We start from the raw sequence: 20,404 nt of genomic DNA on the forward strand, positions 1-20,404 counted from the left end.
TTCGGTTCCCTACGCGGCAGCGTCCTCCCACGGTCACTGCCGAGGCCCCGGCCCCGGCGGGGGGGTGTCAGGGGCACCTACGAGCTGACCGCAGACGGTGGGGTGGGCACTCAGCCTGGCCGATCTATCCAGGTGCAAACCGCCACCGGGGGCGCCACGTGCTTCATGGGCGAGTGGACCGGCGGGCGCCCCGTCCGCGTTCCCGGTGAGAGGCTGCCGAGCGCAGCGGGAGGACAGGCGCGCCGGGCTCGCGTCCTGCCGGTTCCCTGCGGGCGTGGGCGCCGGCTTTGGGTCTATTGTCTCCCAGCTTCGCGGCGAGTCTCCGCCCGAGACTGCAAACTACAATTCCCAGAATTCCCGGCCGCCCGGAATTCCTGCTGGGCTCTGCCAACAGGGGGCGCTGGGGACCTCAACCCTTCTGCGGGCCCTGGGCGCCTGTGGACTGTTTCGCTTGTGATCAATGATACTCAGAGATGCCGGCTAAGCATCATGGTTTTAAAATTCCTAAGTCTTTAAAGTGTGTTTTTGTTGCATCTTGTACTTTTTAAATTGTGGCAAAATACACATGGTAAAACTTGCCATCTTAACCACGTTTAACTTTAGGGCTTAGTAGTATTAAGTACACCCACTCGGTTGTGGAACAGCCGCGCAGACCTTTTACATCTTGCAAGTATGAAACTCCTACCCCCTTGAAATTCCCCTTTTCCCCTCCCCCTGGCAGCCACCCTCTGCCTTCTGTTTGTAGGATTTGACTGTTCTCGGTAGTTCTTGGAAGGACAGCACTTGTCCTTTTGTCTGGCTCACTCACTCAGCAAAAGTCCTCGAGGTTCACCCTTGTCATAGCACCAATCAGGGTTTCCTTCCCTCAAAGGTGGACTGTTTTCCACTGCATGTGTACGCCACATTTTGTTTATCCGTTCGTCGGAGGTCAGAATGGCACTTTTATTTGTTTATTAAGAGAGAGTTTATTTAGAAAGTCGCAGAGGTAAAAGTGAGCCATAGAAGAAATGGGCTCAGGAAAGAAGGTACAGAGGCAAAAGAGGGGCTCTTGGAGCTTAGGGGAGGGAGGGAGGGAGAGAGGGAGAGAGAGAGAGAACACCCTGGGGGAGGGGTGGGGAAAGGCAGGGGTGCTCCACAGAGAGAACCTTGCCCAGAGTCTCACGTGTAAATGCATAAAATAAATGCGTCGAATGATAAAGGAAACTTTATCATTTATTAGGGTTGTCAACAAATTGAAAGAACAAACTGTGAGGCAGTAACATACGCATTTCTCTTTGAATGCACTCAGTTACATATTTCAAACCTGGAAGCTCACTGTCCTGTCCCCAGCCTTCGGGTTTTACTGTCACCTAGTTCGAGTGATGCTTCTGTGCATGACCCGCCGACTTCATTCCTAAGGACACCACGATCACTTACCCTCCATCAAAGATCCCTACAAGTAGAACTTTCTGGAAACAGCTCCATCTCTGCTTAAGATTGCCACTCAGCCTGTGCTGCCTGCGGTGCCATCCGCCCTCTGGGATCAGGAACCATCTCCCCTCTCGCCAGCCGGGAGGACACCACACAGAGTCCAGGGATGATGGCGCGCCTCACCCCTAGATTTCTCAAAGGCGAGCAGGTCACCCCTGACAAGTCACTCCCTGTGGATTCTTCCTCCCGGTCCTGCCCGGGACGTGCGGCACGCCCGCCTCACTGAATGTAGGCCACCGAGGGGTTGGAGCTTCTACCGGCCAAGCCATCTGCCGGAGGCCATGCCCGTGCCCGGCCGCCTCTGGGTGCCGCTCATACCTGTAAATCCGGCCCAAGGCGGTGGCGTCATCCACCTGGTTTCCCACCGATGGAAATCGGCAGCATTTGACTTCCTTTTGGAGTGGAAGCTATTTCCTCCAAGGTCAACCTTGCTCTTCAGCCCTGGGGCATGCTGGGATCTGACCCCAGCTCAGGGGCTGAAGGCCACAAGGGGTGGAGCCTGCAAGAGGGTCCCTCAGGTGAGTGTTCAGAAGGGGACTGCTCCACCGGGTGCCAGCTGATCGTGTGCATGAGTGCACCCAGGCGGGGTGCCTGCGGACCCTCTAGCCTCGCTGCCCTCTGGAAAAGGGGGAGACACGTCCTCACTGACAGGGTCCCCAGGAGGCTGCAGCGTTCCTCTTGCCTGATGCTTCCCCGCAGCCACTTGTCCTGCAAGACCTGATGAGACAGAGCCTGCGGAGGGGGGAGGGGAGCTACAGATGGGGAGCCAGCGGTGGGCTGGGGGCACCGGGAGAACCCAGCTGGTCCCTGGTCCCTAATGGATTGAGCCCAGGCAGCACAGGTCCACCTCGCCAGGGTGAGAGGTCCCCACTAGAGGGCACCCGGGAGGGAGGAGTGTCTTCCACCAGGTCCTGCCCGAATCCTGCCCAAGCCCCAGTCACTTCTTTCTCCCCCACCCCCTCCCCCCCCACCCCCCTCCTCTGGGCCCCCGCCCCTCCTTCCTTACTCTCAGGGCCTCCCTTCCCGGGGGCAGCCTCACACCCTCTACAAAGGCTCCGCTGTCCCCGCCCCACCCCCGAAACCTGTCAATCTCTCCTGCTCACACCTCCCCCTGACCTTGCCTTCCGCAGCTGGGTCACCTCGTCACTTAACCTCCGCGTTTGGGAAGATTCTTTCCCGGGGGTCACGGGGGCTTTCACCCGAGAGCCTGGGTGCGACCCCCCTTTTGCTTTCTCTTTCTTCTTCCCTCTCCTTTCCCAAATGCACTTTCTTAACCCCAGACCCTCCTCCCTTCCTTCCTGCTGGCTCCAGCTGGGCTGCCCACAGCCCTCCGGGGCTCCCAGCACCCCAACAGTGCCCTGCGGGCGGGGCTGCAGGCCTCGCGGGCTGGCACCCCATCCAGGCCTGTCCTCGCCGCTGCAGAGGCTCCTGAGGCTCGGGCCACGTGGACTCGGAGGCCAGGTGACCTGCGTCCTGCTGAGTGTGCTGTCCCCGAGCCTCACCTGGAGTGACCCTGGCCCCGGGGACAGGACAGGCGGGACGGGACGGGCAGGGCATGGGGCTGGCTGGCCCCATTTGTCAGAAACACAAGCCTTCCCGGCCAGGCCAGGCCAGGCCACTGGCCTAAGGAGCCGCAGGTGGAGACCTTCCCACCCTGGCTCCCCACCCCAGGAAGTCGTGCCTTCTCCCAGGGGGGCTGAGGAAAAGGGGGGCCCCACCCAGACCCCTTTGTTGAGCACCTGAGCGGCGGGGGCTCATGCACCGCAGGGAGTTCTTGGTGACTGCGTTGCACCGAACAAGAAACAGGGTCAGAGCTGCACCCCATCCGACTCCCAGCCCCGTCTCCCCACCGGCTTCTTCCTAAAAAGTGTGAACTGTTCCAAATACACGGAAAAGCACTCAGGGGAACAGAGTGCACCTCCAGGCCCGGGAATCTTTTCACCGAGCCTCTTCGGCTTTGGCTTCTCAAATAGAGGCCATGCTGTGGGCTGCGGGACCCTCACCCTCCGCACCTCTCCCTGAGCCCCTGCCACCGCCACCCAGCCCTGTGCCCGGCACGCGTGTCCTGTGCGTGCCTTCACATCCTGCCCTGGGTGTCATGTCCCCACAGTCGCCGCCACCCCCTCAGTGCACAGCCCCATCCGGCTGTCGGCCAGCAGCCTCACCCCAACCAGCACACAGGACGCTGCCATTCCAGGAAGCTCCCTGTGCCCCCCCCACCCCCCCTGCTACCTGCCCCCAGAATCACCACCCTGACTGCTGTCACCAGACGTGAGCTTTGCCTGGGAGCGGGGCCTGAGCCAGAGCGAGGGTGTGCGCCTCTGGGCTCAGGTTCATCCAGGGACCAGAGACCAGCCCTGCTCTTCCTGACGCCGCCTGAATTCCACCGCATTCCTCTGCCCCGCCCCTGCCCGCCCTGCCCGGTGTCCAGTGTCCAGTGGCTTCATCCCGGGGTGTCCTTACACTGCACAGCCTGCACGTGGGTGCGCGGCGCTTCTCTCCCCAGGGACCTCGCTGAGACTGATCAGAGCAGCCACCTGGGCCATCGGGGCAGGTCACCCGGCAGGGGCCAGGGGGCCAGGGGCCATACTGTCAGGGCCGCAGACCTTCCCGCATCCTGCCCGCCGGCAGCCTCAGGGTTAAAGCGCCCGGGGCCGGCGGAGAGGGAAGGGGGCGTCTGCCGCAGGCCCCCAGCCTCTCCGAGAGCGCCTCCAGCCCGGCCCCCACCTCCCGGCCGGGCCCCCACCCGCCCCGAGCGGACCCGCCCCGGGCCGGCTGCCCTGCGGAGAAGCCAGCGCATTTCGAAAGGCCCCCTCCCCCGGCCCCTCCGCAGACGGGAAGCGCGGGGAGGAAGCTGCGCGGCGCGCCGGCAGCCTGCGGGCCGGATGACTAAGTTCGGCTCCGAGACCTGCCACCCTTTGCCTTTTATGGCGGCCTCGTGGGCAGCGGACGTGGAGCCGAGGGGCGGCCGTGACCGCGGCTGGGGGCCGGGAGGGGGCGCGGCTCGGCCTTCCCGCAGCTCCTCTCCGCCCCCGCCCCCACTCGCCTGGCCCAGACTCCCCGAATTTACCGAGGGAAACTGAGGCCCGGAGAGGGATGGGTGCTGCCGGGCCGCATACCTCGGCGGGGTGGAGCCAGATGACACCCAAGGCCCTGCTGCCCGGCCCAGGGCCCGATACAGATGCCACCCCCGCGTGGGCAGGGGCTGGCAGCGGCATTGATGGAGCTCCACTGGTGTCTCCCCGCATGTTATTCTCCTCACCGCCGTCCCAGGGGGCGGGGGGCTCGGGTCCCTGGGCCGCTCTGCGGCGGGGCGCTCAGAGCACACCTTTGCTCTCCTGGGAGCGTGCTCAGTGGGGGTGCCAGGCAGGAAGCAGCTGCCCCGGTTCCTTCACTCTAACCTGGCAGGGCCCTGCTGCGTGTCCGACTTCACGCTGCACAAACGGGCGAGAGCATCTCCCGTTGAGCAGGTGGGGAAAGCGAGGCTGTGAGCAGAGGGAACAGCCCAGGTCGCAGGGGCTAAGTGGCACTGCCAGGGGTCTGGCAGGTGTGCCTGGGAGGGGTCCCCGGCCCCGGAGTGTTCACGTGCACAGACGCCCACAGGAAGTTAGAACTGCTGGGCGTCTGCCCGAGCTGGTGGCCGTGTGACCCTCTGGGCACATCGGCGTTTCCTGAGGTTCTTCAGTGCCCCCTGCCCGGCCGCAGCCCAGCGCCCAGGCCGGCTCCGCCCCGGGTCTCTGTTCAATCACAAACTGGGGACAAAGTGACCGGCTCACCGGGACGCTGTACACTGGGATGGGGGAGGGGCAGTAGGGGGCAGGCCCCAGGAAGGGCCTTGGTCGGGGGCCTGGTCTGGAGGGGGCGAGGCAGGGGTTTAGGAAAACCCGAGGCTGGGCTGATGGGTGGACTGCGGGGCCCCTGGGGGGAGGGGGCAGGCACACCTCCTCCACCCTCCCAACGCCCCCTCCAGGGGTGCTCCCAAACCTCGCCTTTTATGGAGAGGAAGTTGGGCCAAGTGGGCCGGGCCTCCGGAGGGGCGGGGTGGGGGCTGGGGCCTGCAGGGCGCTCGGGCCTGGAGCAGCGCGCGCTGGACACCTCCGAGCCGAGCCGGGCCGCCAGCTTATCTCCATGTGAGCCCTGCGGGCTGGGAGCACCAGATAATAACCACCCAGCCTGGCAGAGGGGCCTGGACCCAGCCGCTCAGCCAGCGCCTGGCCCTGGCTCCCACCAACCCGGCTGGAGGCTGGCAAGGGGTCCGAGCAGCTCACCTGGGCAGCTACCTGCCTGGGGTCCCGATGGGCACTCCGAGCTCGGGTTTGCTCCCGCCAACCTGCGAGAGTCGGACCTCTGTTCTGGCGCCCAGTGTCTGGGCCCAGACTCCCCGCAGAGGAGGCCCCCACCCTCAACTGCCACCAACCCCAGCCCTGGCCACCCAGTGGGAGGAGGGCTGGGAGCCCAGGATTTAGGGCCATCAGGGAGTCCAGAGTCCACCTGGGGCCCTGGGGGTCCAGGCCGAGGCCACTGGGCCCCGCTATACAGTTGGGCACACTGAGGTCAGAGGCAGCAGGGCGGGGCCAGGGTGGGGCGGGAGTCCTGCTCTTCCATCTCGGCCAGTGAACCCTGTTCCGAGGGCGGGGGACACTGGAATGCTGTCTCAGGTATTCCCACGGGGACCCCACAAGTGGCCTGCCACCGGCTGTGATGCGCCCCGTCCCCCCGACATTCCCAGCTCTTACAGAGACGTGGCCTAAGTGTCCGCGTGGGGCACGGCAGGAGGGCTCAGTGGTCAGGGCCTGGGAGGGGCGTGCCCGGTGTGTGCTCCCCATGGTCTCTAGGCCTGTTCTCTGCCCCTGACAGACAGATGCCTCCTGCCCCGCCCAGGCCTGGCCTTGGCCGTGGGGAAGGCGGTGGGGGAGCTCCCAGAGGCTGGCGCCAGACCCAGTGCACCCTGGGCCAAGGCGCTGTCCTGATTAAGTCTAGATACGGCCTGCAAGTGGCCCCTGATGACAGGGAGAGGCCCTGCCCTTTGCCCTTTGTCCTTTGTGCTCTGCTCAGGGGGCTGCTGGGATCAGGGCCAGGAAGTTCAGCTCATCAGCTGATGGGCACACACCCTCCTCCTCCTCCCACACCCTCCCACATCCTCCCACCCCTCCCCCAAAGCCCACTGTGGGTACCACGGAGGGAGAGGCCACTGGCCCGGAGCTCCCCGCTGGGAGCAGGAGTGGCAGCCACCACAGCAGGCCCCTTCCAGCCCAGGAGTGACGTGGGGCACTTTTCTGAGCTGACACACCCCCGTGTTGTCCTCCCGACACCCCCCCACAGTGTCCCCCCACTTTACAGGTGAAGAAACCGAGGCCTCCCCGTTACCTGCCCAGAGCCACAGAGATGGCACACCTGCCCCATCTCGCCATCGCCCCTTGGGCAGGCCCCTCACTCCTCAGCCTGACCTGTGATTTGGGGAGCCATCAAGGCCCCTGCCTCATGGGACAATTGACGGGGAGTGAGCAAGACAGGCCTGGCCCCTGGAGGCTGTGAAGGGCAGTGGGGCCTGTGGGGGATGGGGACTCAGTACCTCACCTCCAGGGGAGCACAGCCCTGCGTGGGAGTGAGGGAGCCGCACACACCCAGGCAGGTCCCGGCCCCGACTGTCAGCCTTGGTACCCACAACCTTAAAACGGTCTAATGAACGCTGCCTGCCTACCCCTTGGGGTGGCCATGGGGCCAGAATCGAATTCCAGAGCCACTGGAAGGGAAGAGCAGAAAGGGAAGGGCACCAGGCCAGGCCACTGTCCTCACGCCGTGGCCGTGGGCGTGCGCACGCCTCGCCTCTGTGTTTCTGTTACAGACGCCTGCTCGGCCGGAGGCGGCGAGGAACCGAACCCGAGGGGGCGGCAGGCTGCTGCTTTCCGCGGAGCCACCCCCTGAAGCATCAGCTTTGGCCCGTCCCGCTCCCCCCTCCCGGCCTTCAGCCTCTGTAGCTCCCAGCACCCTGCAGGACAAAGTCCCGGCTCTGGGTTTATGCCAGTGCCCGAGCACACGCTGCCCCAGGCATTCTGGATGCCAGCTAGTCCATCGCCAGGCTCGCGAAGCACTTTGCCACCTCCTGGCTGGACGCCAAAGCTGTATTGCTGTGGCCCTGCAGCTCCCTGCCCTCGCTGGGCCAGGCGGAGGCCGAGGGGAGGAAGGGTCCTGCAGCTGTCACCTGGGCGGCCTGGTCCCGAGTTCCAGATCCAGTTCCCACCAGTTCCCTGCTGGGTCTCGGGGTGCTCCCAGTGCTGGGTCCCAGAGGCTGGCCCCGTGAGCTTGTGTCTGTGGGTGCCCGGCCTCCAGGAGGGCCTGTCTCTGGAACTTCGGGCTCCAGACCCAAGCTTAACCAGGTCTGTGAGTCTGGGCTCTGCCACGTCCACCTCAGTGTCCCCATCTCTGCAATGGGGCCTGAATTCAAGGCCCGGAACATTCCTCCCAAAGGGTGAGGGCTCTGAGCTCCTTCCCTCCGGTGTCCGGCGGCTGAGGGCTCCCCTGCCTTATGCCCACCCCACCCCAGCTCACCCACTGGGTTCTTTCTCATCTGGGGCCACCATGGGCTCTCCGGGGTGCTGGCCAGAATGAAAATGGCGTTGGGCCCAGATCTCCCCACTGAGGCTCCCACAGACTGTTTCCGAAGTGCGCCATCACCTCAGATGTTTGCAGCTCTCCCATCACCCCCTCTGCCAACGCCCTCTCTGTGTCTCCTTGCTGGACTCCTATTCAAACGTCAAGGCCCAGCTCGGAAAAAGCCCTCCCTGGAAAGCCTTGCCAGACCGCAGGCTGCCCCTCCTTCAGGCCAGCCCCTCCACGCCCAGGATGTCAGACCGCGGTCCCGGTACCTGTGGAGTGCGGGGCTGGAGTCTGACCTGTGAGCATGATCAGTCACTGGTGAGTCAGCTGCTGCCGCCAAGACCGGAGGACTTCCGGTGACTCTCACCCTCCGCTCCCCTCCTGCCAACACCCGCTGGAAGGTGTGCGCCCTGAGCTGGCCCGCCCCTTCCTCCCTGGCCTATTCCTCATCGGCTTTGGCAGTCGCAGCGTATGGCTCCTGCCAGGGCCCTGCCACGCCCTGCCGGGACAGGATGCTCACACCCTGGAGAGGACGCATCCATTCCTGCCGCCTGGCTCCCTTCTCTGCAGAACTAGGTCCCTTCCGTCCCTCCTTCCGTCCATAGATGGAAGCTGCAAACCTCACTAATGACATGCCAGGAGTTGGGGATCCCACAGAGAGCAAAACAGATGTGGCCCCGCCCGCCGAGCATGGAGGGAGAGGAACCCTGTGCCCACACAGGTGCCTCTGATTATCAGATGTGAGCGTGACAAGTGCAGGAGCCAGGAGAGCCCTGCCCTGGCCTGGGGACCAGGGAGGGCTTCCTGGAGGAGGCGGTGTTTCCCCTGAGCCCTGAAGAGTACGCAGAACTTAAAGCAGCAAAAAGGGTGTGTGGAGGGAGGAGGGTCCATTATGGATAGAGAAGAGCAAGTGTAAGGCCTGGACAGGCCGGGCCATACTCTCAACCTAGGGACCACCATGGCGTTCGTGGGCAGCTACTCGAATTGTCCCCCAAACTGGCTACTTCCATGCACATTTCCAGCTCCCAAGAGCCCCTCATGCCCTGGCCAGTCACCACTCCCGAGGGCCAGCACTGCCCTGACCAGCGCAGGCCCGCTCCGCTCGGGCTCCTGACGCCCTGAACTCCGAGTCACAGCTGCGCTGCTCTGCGCCTCCTTTCTCAGCGGTGCGCTCACGAGGAGATCGGCGAGCTGCGTGGGCCAGCAGTGCATTCCCTCTATGCACGCACCGCTCCCAGCTGCCCCTTCTGCTGCTGGAGAGCCCTCGGGTGCCCTGAGGTCGGGGCTCTGTGAATATGTGTATATTCCAGATGAATCTATGCGACTGCTCCTGTACGCGCCTATCGGTCCATTATGGTGCACCCATGTTTCTTGGGTAAACACCTGCAGCTGATGACAGTTTCCCACCGTCCGGCTGCGGGTGGGGTTACAGGTCTCCCAATCTGGGCGGCCTCTTGCTTTCAGCACCCGATCAAGGCTTTGCGCCCCCCTCCCTGGCCTGCTTGCCCACGTGCCGGCCGGTCTTCTCTGCTGGGATCACAGCCCAGGCCGGAGAGGAAGTTATGGCATCAGGGGCTTCATGCCCACCTCTGGCCCACGGTCACCAGCATAGGGCCCCCCTGTACCTGCTCTGGGCGGGCCCGGCCTGAGCAGTTCTGTTCACTCTCCCGTCCCCTCCCTACAGCTCTGAGACCTGGTGAGCCACCTGCCCCAGGCCACCAACCCACAATCCGCTCGGCTGCCTCAGCTGGGAGATGACAGCGGGCACCCTAACCTTCCATCTGCTTCTGCGTCCGCTGCTGCCCACTGTGTGCTGGGACCACGATGAACCAGCCTGGCCCTGCCCTGCCCCTGCCCCTGCCCGCCTGCAGAGAGGGCTCAGCGAGGCCTCAGGACCAAGCAGGGGTTGGCAAGGAGCGTTCCCCAACCTGAGCCTGACCCTCTGAGGGCCCTGAAGTCCCTCTGACTTGGGAGGCATGAGGATGAGGCTCTGCAAGTGGGCAGGGCTGGGCTGGGCTAGGCCAGGCCGGGGCGCCTGGGCAGCTGGGGCCGCTCAGGCCGCCTTAGAGCCCCATCCTGCTTGGCCTTGGGAGGGGGCCCTGCCCCCGCGCTGCACAGACCGCCTGGCCCTGGGCCTGCCACGTGCTGTGGGCCTTGGCTTCTGCTTTGCTAAGGAGACAGGTGGCGGCCAGCTTCCGGGGTGTCTGTGACGACTCCTTAAAGGCCCAGGAGCCCACCCAGGAGGTGCCATCCGCGGACGCGCTGACCCTGGTGAGCCCCGAGTTCGGCGTCACTTCCCAGGACATGCAGGGGCCGAGTGACAGAACGGAACCTGGGCAGTGTTCAGAGAAACGCGGGGTCCGAGCAGGACTCTGCCTTCCTGCCTGGCGCCCCTGCTCTGCCCTCACTGAGGGCACAGTTGTCCCCTGTCCCGACCCCTGCCACCCGCCCGCTCGCCCTGGGCACAGGGCTTATTGCAGAGTCCTCCCCGGGCCTGGAGGCCCCAGCTGCGTCCCTGCGTTCTGGGACACATGTCTCAGGCACATCTGTGTGCCCCCCACACTGTCACCCCCAATGCGAGGGGTCTCAGCAGCCCGGGGCACTTAGTCAGAATTCCTCCCCAGCGACCAGGAAATGAGGGGGCGTCCTGGCTGCTGCCCCCAGGCTCCAACAGTGGCCTCCTTGCCTGGCCCATAAACCCAAGCCCATGAGTGACCAATGTCACTGAGTCAGGACTGTCCCCAGACAGTGCAGGCTGGTGGGTCCCCTTATCCCCAGCAGCGACAAGGGCTGGGCATGGGGAGAGATCAGTCAGGACACCCAGGCCGCGGGACCTGCGTGGTTCCTGGCGGCAGCGGTGGCGGAGGCTGAGATTTCTGGCCGAGGAGGCTGGTTACACAGCGACGTGGCCGCGGCAATGATCGGGTTTCCACTTGGATGGGCCCCAGGCCCCACGGCCAGAGGAGTGGCACCAGCTGACAGGTGCCCCACGTGGAGCCCCGTCTGTGCCCGCGGCCAGGCAGGGTGCTGGGGAGCACGCCTCTGCTAGTGCCCGCTGGCCGCTCTGAGCCTCAGTTTACCCGTCTGGAACATGGGCTGCGAGCAGTGACCACTGAGGCTGGAGGACTCGTGTGCTAGTAACTGCAGGGCGGAGTCTCCCCCGCTCACTGGCCTCAGTTTGCTTGTCTGAGAAATGGGGAGAGTCCAGCTGAGCTGGCAGTGAGCTTTCTGGCCACAGCAGCCTCAGGTACTGTGCCTCGCCTTGTCCTCTCAGGGATCGGAGGCCAGGCTGCGCCCCGTGTGGCTGGTGACCTCTGTGAGTCAGCCGCCCTGTCCCAGCCCCGCCCGCCTGCACTTTCCCAATACCTCCCTCCCCCACTGGTTCCCCTTTCACTTCCTCGGCCCTCCCCTGCCCCTGGGACCTCCCCCGCAGCTCCCAGGTGGGCTCTGAGCCCCTGGGCCAAGCAGGGGTGAGGCCACCCAGTTAGAAAGCTGATGAATCCCTGGCACTGACCATGTTGTCCCTGGGTCCGTGTCACTGGCTGCTCCCAGGCCCCCGGGGTGCCAGGCACAGTCTCCCTTTCTCACAGCCCTGGGGCACAGGCTGGGGCGCAGGGTCCCTGTGGCAGGGTCTCCTGCTTGGGGGAGCCCCGCAGGTGTGCCTGCTGATACCCGGCTGTCGGGGCCAGGAGTGTTCAGAACCTTGGGCTGAACTTGAAGTGGCCACTGACCCCACCCCACTTGGTCACCCTGTCCCCTGCCTCAGGCCCCGCGTGGAAAAAGCCTGGCTTTTGAGGGCTCCCTTGACCTCCAGGTGACTTTGGCACGTCCCCACCGGCTCCAGGCCGGTAGCTGAGGGCCCGGTGACCAGTGGGCTTCAAGAATCTCCTGGAACCACAACTGTGGGGAGACCTGTGGGGCTGGGACTCCCAGCCCCCGACACCCCCGGCTGCTGAGGTCTTCAGGCCCCAAGGGGTCCTCTCCTTCCTCACACGCAGGGTCTGTTGGGGACATCAGACCAGCAGGAGGGCCCGGGAGAAGGAAGGGCTCAGCGGGGTGTGTAGGGAAAGCCCAGGGCTCCTTGTTCTCTGTTTCTCTTCTGAAAAACTCCAAGTGAGCGAGGCTGGGAACTCCCCAGGAGTGCCCGGGCCTTCCTCCGGTGCCAGGGGGACGCGGGGGGTGGGAGGGGGTAGTTTTTAAGGATTTTTCAAACTCTCCCAAGAAGCATGAGAAGTTCCCAGTTTCTCCAGGGCAGGACCCCCTTTCTCGGGTGACCCCTGCAGAAGGGAGGCCAGGCTGGCGGAGGCTGTCAGGCCTGGGAGGGGCTCTGGCCAGACACCAGGCCTGGGTGGGGCCCGAGGTCCTGGCTGCTGCCCAGGAGAGCACACTGGCCCAGCCCTCCCTCCTGCTCTGGGCCCCACTTCAGGGGCGCCGCCTGGGGGTCCTTTGCTCTCTTGTTTGCGGTCTCGGGGATCACACCTGCTTTACTCAGGGTGTTGCTCAAAGCTGTCTGGTGCTGTTTGTGTGGGAAGCGTGCCTGCTGGCTGGCGCTGCCTGTGGGATGCAGGAGCAGCCTGACCCCTGAGGCCTGGCTCCTGGCTGTGTGTCCCTGGCTGGGCGGCTTCCCTCTCTGAGCAGGAAAGCTGCAGCTGCTCTGAGAGAGGAGGGAGGAGGCTGGCAGGCTTTCTGGGGGGCCAGCCCAGGGCTGACCTTGCAAGTGTGGTCAAGCTGGACAGGAGGCAGCAGGCCTCCAGCCCAGCCCTCCCGGGACCTCAGGAGCTCTGGGGTCCAACATTTCCTCTTGAGCCAATCCTGGGAGCAGGGGAGGAGCACGGGGTGGTGGTGGGGGCAGCTGGAAAGAGCAGACTTAGGCCCTCGGGGCCTGAGATGTGTGACCAAGGGCTGGTGGCTGTCCCCTGTGGACCTCAGGAGATAAGGAAGAGCTGAGGACAGAGGTGGGGCCCAGGAGTTCAGACTCTGGAACCGAGTCCCTGGGGGCACTCCAGCGACACTTCACCAGGGAGGGGCAGGGCGGCCTCAGAGCCGGCCTGGAGTCCTGGAGGCTGGACTCTGAGCCTGGGCCGGTCACCAGCCTGCCTCAGTTTCCTCCTCTGTAAAAAGGGGTGTGTTTGCTGGAATGCTTTGTCCCCGTTCGCGAAGCACTGACTGTGTGCGGCGGTTTCTCTTCCCTTTCTCAGCCTCACCTCAGCTTTTGCCTCTGAAAAAACGGAGCTTGGGGTCCCTGCCTGGCGGGTGGGGGGTGGGGGTAAGGCAGAGGGATCCAACGCCCAGGGAGATGGGTGGGTGGGTGGGAGGGGGTGGTCCTTTCGTAGGGACTGTCACTGTCCCCTGGCCTGGAGGTCTCGGAGGGGGGAGGGGGCTGCAAGAGAAAAAGCAGCAGCTGACAGGCAGGCGGGGCGGCCACTGGCCGAGCTCCGGGGCTGTGCCCGCCCAGCGGCCGCCCCGGCAGTCCCCGCAAGGGCAAAGTTCCCAGCGAAGAACCTGCTCGCTTCCTGCCGCCGTCCCCGCCCCCTTCCTCTGCCGCCCCGCTTCCTCTTTTCCTCCTCCAGCTGCTCTTTCTCTCCAGCCCCTCCCCTCCCCCAGGCTGGTGCCCCCTCCCCTCCATCTGCCCAGGGTCCTCTCTGAGGGCTGAGGACACCCAGGCGGTCACTCATGCAGCAGAGCCAGGCCCTGGGGTGGGTGCCGCGGGGGGAGGTGGGTGTGACCGAGTCCCTGGGAAGGTTGGCTGAGAAGGGACCCTAAGCTCCATTTTCAGAGGAAGAAACTGAGGTGGGGCTGAGAAGGGGAAGAGAGACACCCCCACCCCAGCACAGAGCAGTGGGTCAGTGAGGGGTAGCTGAGGCAGGACTGAACCTACAGCGGCGGGTCGGGCGCTGAGTTACGCAGGCCAGCCCAGCGCAGGGGTCTCAAGGGGGGAGGGTACAAGTTGCAGACGCTAACAGGCTCCCGCTGAGGGGCTTTCTGGGCTGGGCTGTGAAGGATGCATAGGAGAGCACCAGCTACCTGTGACCGGCTGCTGCAGCGGGCCAGGCATGTCCCCCTCTGAGGTCTGGTGGCCCTGGTGCTCCTGCCCCTTGACGGGCCCCTGGCTAAGAGAGGAGGTAGCAGCACAAGTCCTGCTGACGGACCAGGCCTGTTCTCCACCCCATGGAGCTCCCTGGAGCCACTCGGGTCTCCCATCCCTCCTCCTGCGGCCTGGTCCTAGCCTGCCCAGCACCCCTCCAGGCTCATCAACAGGCAGCAAAAAGTGCCCCCCCCCAGGCCCCCGCCCCAGTCCTTGAATCGCAAGGTGGCTGGCCAGACGCCCTTGACTGAGAGATACAAGGCCAGAAGGAGGACAGACTGGCCCTCAGGAGGCAGGAGGGGATGGGCTCGGAATGTTCGCCCAGGGCTGGGGGGGGGCGGGGCGGGGGTGCTGCAGTGAGTTTCTCAGCCAGCCTGAGGCTCTGAGCCTGCAGGCTCCGCTGTGCGGGTGCTGGGCACCCTTTCCACCTGGCTGTGGCCTCGGCAACCTTCAAAGAGACCTGCCACCAGCCTCCTCCATGGGGCCGGACCAAGCCACCTCTCCCCTGGACACACATTCCACATCCATATATGGACTCACTGGTCACTGGTTTCAACACACAGTCAATGAACACCTCTTACACACTGTGCAGCCCCGGCAGCTGGGGACAGGCTGGCGGGGACAGCCCAGCGCCCAGCTATGCCGCCTTCCCTTCTCCTCCAGGTGAACAGTCGCCTGTCACACCTCTGGAGAGGTGCACTCCTCTGGGCTGAGCCAGCTGCGCCCCTGGGGTCCTGCGGCCCCTGTGCTTCCGGCTGCCACGCGCCGAGCACTGTGGGCCATCTGGATACAGGCTCTGCCTGCCCAACTGGCAGCTCTCGGAGCAGGGAACCACCCAGAACAGGGCACCCAGGTCGTGCCAAGTGTTTGGAGAGACCCAGGGCAGTCGCGAGTGACAGGGAGAGGGTCTTCTCCCAGGGCAGCTGGCCTTTCGCTACTGGCCCTGCGGCCCCCAACTCCTCTCTGGCTCACTGAGTGTCCCTCCCCGGTCCTCGGGGACCTCCAGATGGGCCATGAGGCAGCTCAGCTGTGGCTACATGACAGAGGATGGATGTGGGCCCCGGCTGCGCCCAGCAGTGCCTGGTAGCTGCCTGGGCCACTGGCTGAGGCCCAGGACGCCTTGGCTGGGTGTGAGGGCGGCCGGGCTCCATGGAAACAGTTTCTCTGCTCTCCCGAGCTCGCGGCTCCCGGTACCACACCATCCTCCTCACCCCAGGGCTAAGGGTACAATGACCCCCCACTTGGTAAGCTGAGCATCCCCAGCCAGAGCCCCACCCCACCCCCACCCAGGCTTTCTGGGCAGTTGAGCGAAGGTTGGCAAGGGGGCGGGGGGACCCCTGAGCACCCTTTTGTCCACAACTGTTTAAACTTGAGCAGCACCCACAGCAACCAGGGGCCACGGGGGAGCTCCATGCTCATATGACATCCACACCGGGAGGGTCTCGGGATGGGGGGACACGGGGGGCCCGGCCACACGAGGCCGGACTGAGCACGGCCCGGCGGGGCGGCAGCCCAGGGCGCGCACCCCTCACCCCCGGCCAGGGCCCAGCACCCCAGGGCGGCCCCCGGCCAAACTCGATCCCTCCTCTTCCTCAATCTCGCTCTCGCTCTCGCTCAGTCCCTCTCCTTTTTTTTCAGGAGGGAGAGGGGGTGAAAAAATGCTGCACTGTGCGCGAGCCGGTGAGTGAGCGGCGCGCGGCCAATCAGCGCGCGCTGCTCCGAAAGTTGCCTTTTATGGCTCGAGCGGCCGCGGCGCCGCCCTATAAAACCCGGCGGCGCGCGGCGCAGCCACTGCTGAGACCGTCCGCCGCCCGCACAGGCCACTCGACTTCGCCGCTCGTCCGCCTTCGCCGACCCACACCGCCTCCTGGTAAGCCCGCCGGCTGGCCGGGCGCACGGTCCGCGCCGGCCCTCACCGCCCGGCCCTTCTCACCGCCCGGCCCGCGCGCCCCTCGCCTCTCGCCCCGGCCCCGTGGCCAGCGCCCGGGCGCGGGGAGTGGACTCAAGCCCTGGTGCCTCGGGGCCGGGCTGTGCTGCGCTCAGGGCGCGCTCCCAGGCGCTGCCGACGGTCCACGGGGCCTGGGCCTGGAGCCTGGGGCCGAGCGGGCGGTTGGCTGCGCGGGACCGGACGGGACGGGACGGAGGGTGGGTGGGCGCGGCGGGGCCTCCCCGGCCGGGTGGGGACTGGGCGCCGGGCACTGGGCACTGGCTGCGCGTGCTCGTGTGTGCGTGTGCGCGCTCGCCCCAGGGCTGGGCGCCGCGGCCCGGGCGAGGCGGAGCGGCCGCCGGAAGGGGTGGGGTTGCCGCGCGCGCAGGCGCCTGTGGCCGCGGCGCGGGCCCCGTGGGTGTGGTCTCTGCGCGCCCGGCCGGCCGGCGCGGTTTGAACGCGGCGGGGCGGGGCCGAGGGCCTGGCTTCCTGCCGCGCCGCGGGCCGCCGCTCTCCAGCGTTTGCCTTTTATGGTAATAACGCAGCCGGCCTGGCTTCCTTTGTCCCCAATCGGGGCGCGCGCCGGCGCCCCCTGGCGGCTCGAAGGCGCGGCGCGCCGGAAGTGGGCAGGGCGGGGGCAGCCGCACCCGACCCAGGCTCACGGCCCTGCTCTCCCTGCAGCTCGCCATGGATGACGATATTGCTGCGCTCGTGGTCGACAACGGCTCCGGCATGTGCAAAGCCGGCTTCGCGGGGGACGATGCCCCCAGGGCCGTCTTCCCCTCCATCGTGGGGCGCCCCCGGCACCAGGTAGGGCGCCAGCCTGGGGTCTGATTGGGTGGGTGGGGCGGAGGGTGAGGCCGAGTCCTTTAGGTTTCTGGGTGGGGGTCGCTGGGATCTGGCCCACACTGAGCGCACCTCGCTGCTCCTTCCGCAGGGTGTGATGGTGGGCATGGGCCAGAAGGACTCCTACGTGGGTGATGAGGCCCAGAGCAAGAGAGGCATCCTGACCCTGAAGTACCCCATCGAGCACGGCATCGTCACCAACTGGGACGACATGGAGAAGATCTGGCATCACACTTTCTACAACGAGCTGCGTGTGGCCCCCGAGGAGCACCCCGTCCTGCTCACCGAGGCCCCTCTGAACCCTAAGGCCAACCGTGAGAAGATGACCCAGGTTGGTGGCCCTTGGCCTTCCCTGCGCAGATCCCCATCCTTTCCTGTCCCCTCTGCCACGCCCTTTCTCACTGGATCTTTCTCTGCCATTCTCCTAGGACTTTCTTCTCTGACCTGAGTCTCCTTTGGAATTCTGCAGGTTCTATTTGCTTTTCTCCAGATGGAATCTTTCTGTGTTTGCTTCTCTGACTAGGTTTTTAAAGTGTAAAGTCTGTGGGTGTAGGTACTAACACTGGCTCGTGTGACAAAGCCAATGAGGCGGATGTAAAGTGGCCTTGGGAGTGTGTATTCAGTAGGTGCACAGTAGGTCTGAAGTGAATCCCCATCCTGGGGTCCCTAGCACACTTAACCTGTGTTCCTTGCACTCTCTGCATGTTCCTGGTCTGGCCCGACTGCCCGGTGGCTTCCCCAGTGTGACGTGACCCGTTTCTCCCTACAGATCATGTTCGAGACCTTCAACACCCCCGCCATGTACGTGGCCATCCAGGCCGTGCTGTCCCTGTACGCCTCTGGCCGCACCACTGGCATCGTGATGGACTCCGGAGACGGGGTCACCCACACAGTGCCCATCTACGAGGGCTACGCCCTCCCCCACGCCATCCTGCGTCTGGACCTGGCGGGCCGGGACCTGACAGACTACCTCATGAAGATCCTCACCGAGCGTGGCTACAGCTTCACCACCACGGCCGAGCGGGAAATCGTGCGTGACATCAAGGAGAAGCTGTGCTACGTCGCCCTGGACTTCGAGCAGGAGATGGCCACCGCGGCCTCCAGCTCCTCCCTGGAGAAGAGCTACGAGCTGCCCGACGGGCAGGTCATCACCATCGGCAACGAGCGCTTCCGCTGCCCCGAGGCCCTCTTCCAGCCCTCCTTCCTGGGTGAGTGAGGCCTCTCCCTGCCCGCACAAAGGCCACCCTTGTGGCCGTGCCGGAAGCTAAGTCTGGCCTTCGTTCCCTTCAGGCATGGAATCCTGTGGCATCCACGAAACTACCTTTAACTCCATCATGAAGTGTGACGTCGACATCCGTAAGGACCTGTACGCCAACACGGTGCTGTCTGGTGGAACCACCATGTACCCAGGCATCGCCGACAGGATGCAGAAGGAGATCACTGCTTTGGCTCCCAGCACGATGAAGATCAAGGTGAGTGTCCGCCCAGCCGAGCTGGCCTGGCCCAGGGGAGTGTTGGTCTGGCCTTGGTGGGGTGGGCCCCTGTGGTCGCCAGCAGGGTCCTTAGGCTAACTGTCCCATTGTCTCCCCAGATCATCGCGCCCCCTGAGCGCAAGTACTCTGTGTGGATCGGCGGCTCCATCCTGGCCTCGCTGTCCACCTTCCAGCAGATGTGGATCAGCAAGCAGGAGTATGACGAGTCCGGCCCCTCCATCGTCCACCGCAAATGCTTCTAGGCGGACTGTTAGTTGGTTACACCCTTTCTTGACAAAACCTAACTTGCGCAGAAAACGAGATGAGATTGGCATGGCTTTGTTTTTTTTTTGTTTTTGTTTTTTTGATCTTTTTTTTTTTGGCGCTTGACTCAGGATTTAAAAACTGGAACGGTGAAGGTGACAGCAGTCTGTTGAAGCGAGCATCCCCAAAGTTCTACAATGTGGCCGAGGACTTTGATTGTACATTGTTCTTTTTTTAATAGTCATTCCAAATACGAGATGCATTGTTACAGGAAGTCCCTTGCCTGCCCCAAGGCCGCCCACTAATCCCTAAGAAGGGCCAGTCCTCGCCCGAGTCCACACGGGGAGGGTGATCGCATTGCTTTTGTGTAAATTATGTAATCCAAATTTTTTAATCTTCGCCTTAATACCTGTTCTTTTTGTTTTATTTTGAATGGCCAGCCATCGTGGCCCCCCTTTTTGTCCCCAACTTGAGATGTATGAAGGCTTTTGGTCCCCCTGGGAGTGGGTTGAGGTGTGGAGGCGGCCAAGCAGGGCTTACCTGTACACTGACGAGACCAGTTCAATAAAGTGCACACCTTAAAGGAACTTTGTGGCTGTGGATGAGTTTTGGGGAAATGGGTGCGGCTGGGAGAAGGGTGGGGGCCAGGCCATCTCTACTGCTAAGGGGGGAGGGGGAGGTGCTTTAACCTAGGCCTGGACCCATCTGGGTTGGGGGGCTCTTGGGAGGAAGGAGTTAAGGATCCTGGCCTCTAGACTTTGAAAGGAAATCCCTGGTCTGGCCCCCAGCTGGTTTCTGAGGTGCAGGTGGGTTTCAAGAGGGGCTCAGTTCTTGGGTGGGTATCTTTGTGCCTCCTCTGAGGGGGTCTCTTTCTGACCTTCGTGTCCTCTTGGGAGGGGCAGTGGTGGCTGTTGGCCACAGCCTCCGTGGGTCTGAGGCTGAGAACGGTTACAAACCTTCCGGCTCACCTGGAGTGACCATGACAGCTGAAGAGGGGATTTATCTAGGGGTCTTCAGGGCAGCACCGTGACCAGGGCTGGGCTACGGGTGAAGGTTGGTGGAGATGGCTCGGGGTGTCAGGATTCCACCTTGGGGGGTGGACGCCTTCCTGTGCATGGGCAAGTGCAGTCCCCCCCTAGTCCTGGGACCCTGGAGTGGGCCTTTCTCCTGTGCTGCAGGTCAGCACGGGGCTGTGCAGGGCTCCAAGTCAAGTCACTGCTCTTGAAGAAAACAAGCCTGGCCTGCCCTTCCCCTGCCAGCACCTGCTGCTGGTACCAGCAGAGAAGGAGGGTGAGGCTCCCCCCGTCCCCCACCCTCCCCTTGAGGGACCTTGTCCCATCTCTCCTGAGGCAGTTGGATCCCTATCAGTCCAGATTTGAGGCTGAGGGCATGCTCCCCTCCTCGGAGGGGCACTGTGGCCCTTGGGTCCTCCAGAGGAAGAGTGGAGATTGGCCCATCCGGACAGTCATTTCCTATCTGTGGTCACCTCCCCCTGGTGAGGAGGCTTCCAAAACCCAACAGGAGCCCGGGGTCCCCTGGGCTCACTGGGTTTTCCTCGCCTAGGCCCCGAGGCACCACATCAGGTACCATGGGCTGTAGCCGCTGGTCCAGACGGGGCCGCAGTGCCCAGGATGCTTCTGTGGCTCCCCCAACCCCAAAAGTCTCAGAGGCCCCGGGAGCAGGGTCTGTGACAGGAAGTCCCTCCTGGGCTAGTTCTAGCTCTTTTGGGCCAATCAGTTGATA

At 64.3% G+C, this 20,404-nt stretch overlaps 1 protein-coding gene and 1 long non-coding RNA gene across 5 annotated transcripts; one reads left to right on the top strand and one right to left on the bottom strand.

The window, feature by feature from the left end:
- Nucleotides 1-1,194: 1,194 nt before the first annotated feature.
- LOC132236027 (uncharacterized) lies at nucleotides 1,195-8,983 on the bottom strand. Of its 4 annotated transcripts, none has more exons than XR_009453147.1 (3): nucleotides 8,020-8,983; nucleotides 1,789-2,088; nucleotides 1,195-1,393 (listed from the first exon to the last, which is right to left on the bottom strand). It is a non-coding gene; the product is annotated as an uncharacterized LOC132236027 (long non-coding RNA). The 4 variants fall into 4 exon arrangements; XR_009453148.1 differs by lacking the exon at nucleotides 8,020-8,983 and adding an exon at nucleotides 4,590-4,681; XR_009453146.1 differs by lacking the exon at nucleotides 8,020-8,983 and adding an exon at nucleotides 2,587-4,193.
- Nucleotides 8,984-15,867: 6,884 nt separating this feature from the next.
- Nucleotides 15,868-19,248, top strand: ACTB (actin beta). The gene is made up of 6 exons (XM_059699361.1): nucleotides 15,868-16,022; nucleotides 16,761-16,889; nucleotides 17,017-17,256; nucleotides 17,695-18,133; nucleotides 18,216-18,397; nucleotides 18,517-19,248. The coding sequence occupies exons 2-6, from the start codon at nucleotides 16,767-16,769 to the stop codon at nucleotides 18,658-18,660; spliced, it is 1,128 nt and encodes a 375-aa protein (XP_059555344.1). The 5' UTR covers nucleotides 15,868-16,022; nucleotides 16,761-16,766; the 3' UTR covers nucleotides 18,661-19,248.
- Nucleotides 19,249-20,404: the final 1,156 nt, after the last annotated feature.

The sequence above is a fragment of the Myotis daubentonii genome, chromosome 5, assembly GCF_963259705.1.
Source record: "Myotis daubentonii chromosome 5, mMyoDau2.1, whole genome shotgun sequence".
NCBI classification, from domain to species: Eukaryota; Metazoa; Chordata; class Mammalia; order Chiroptera; family Vespertilionidae; genus Myotis; species Myotis daubentonii.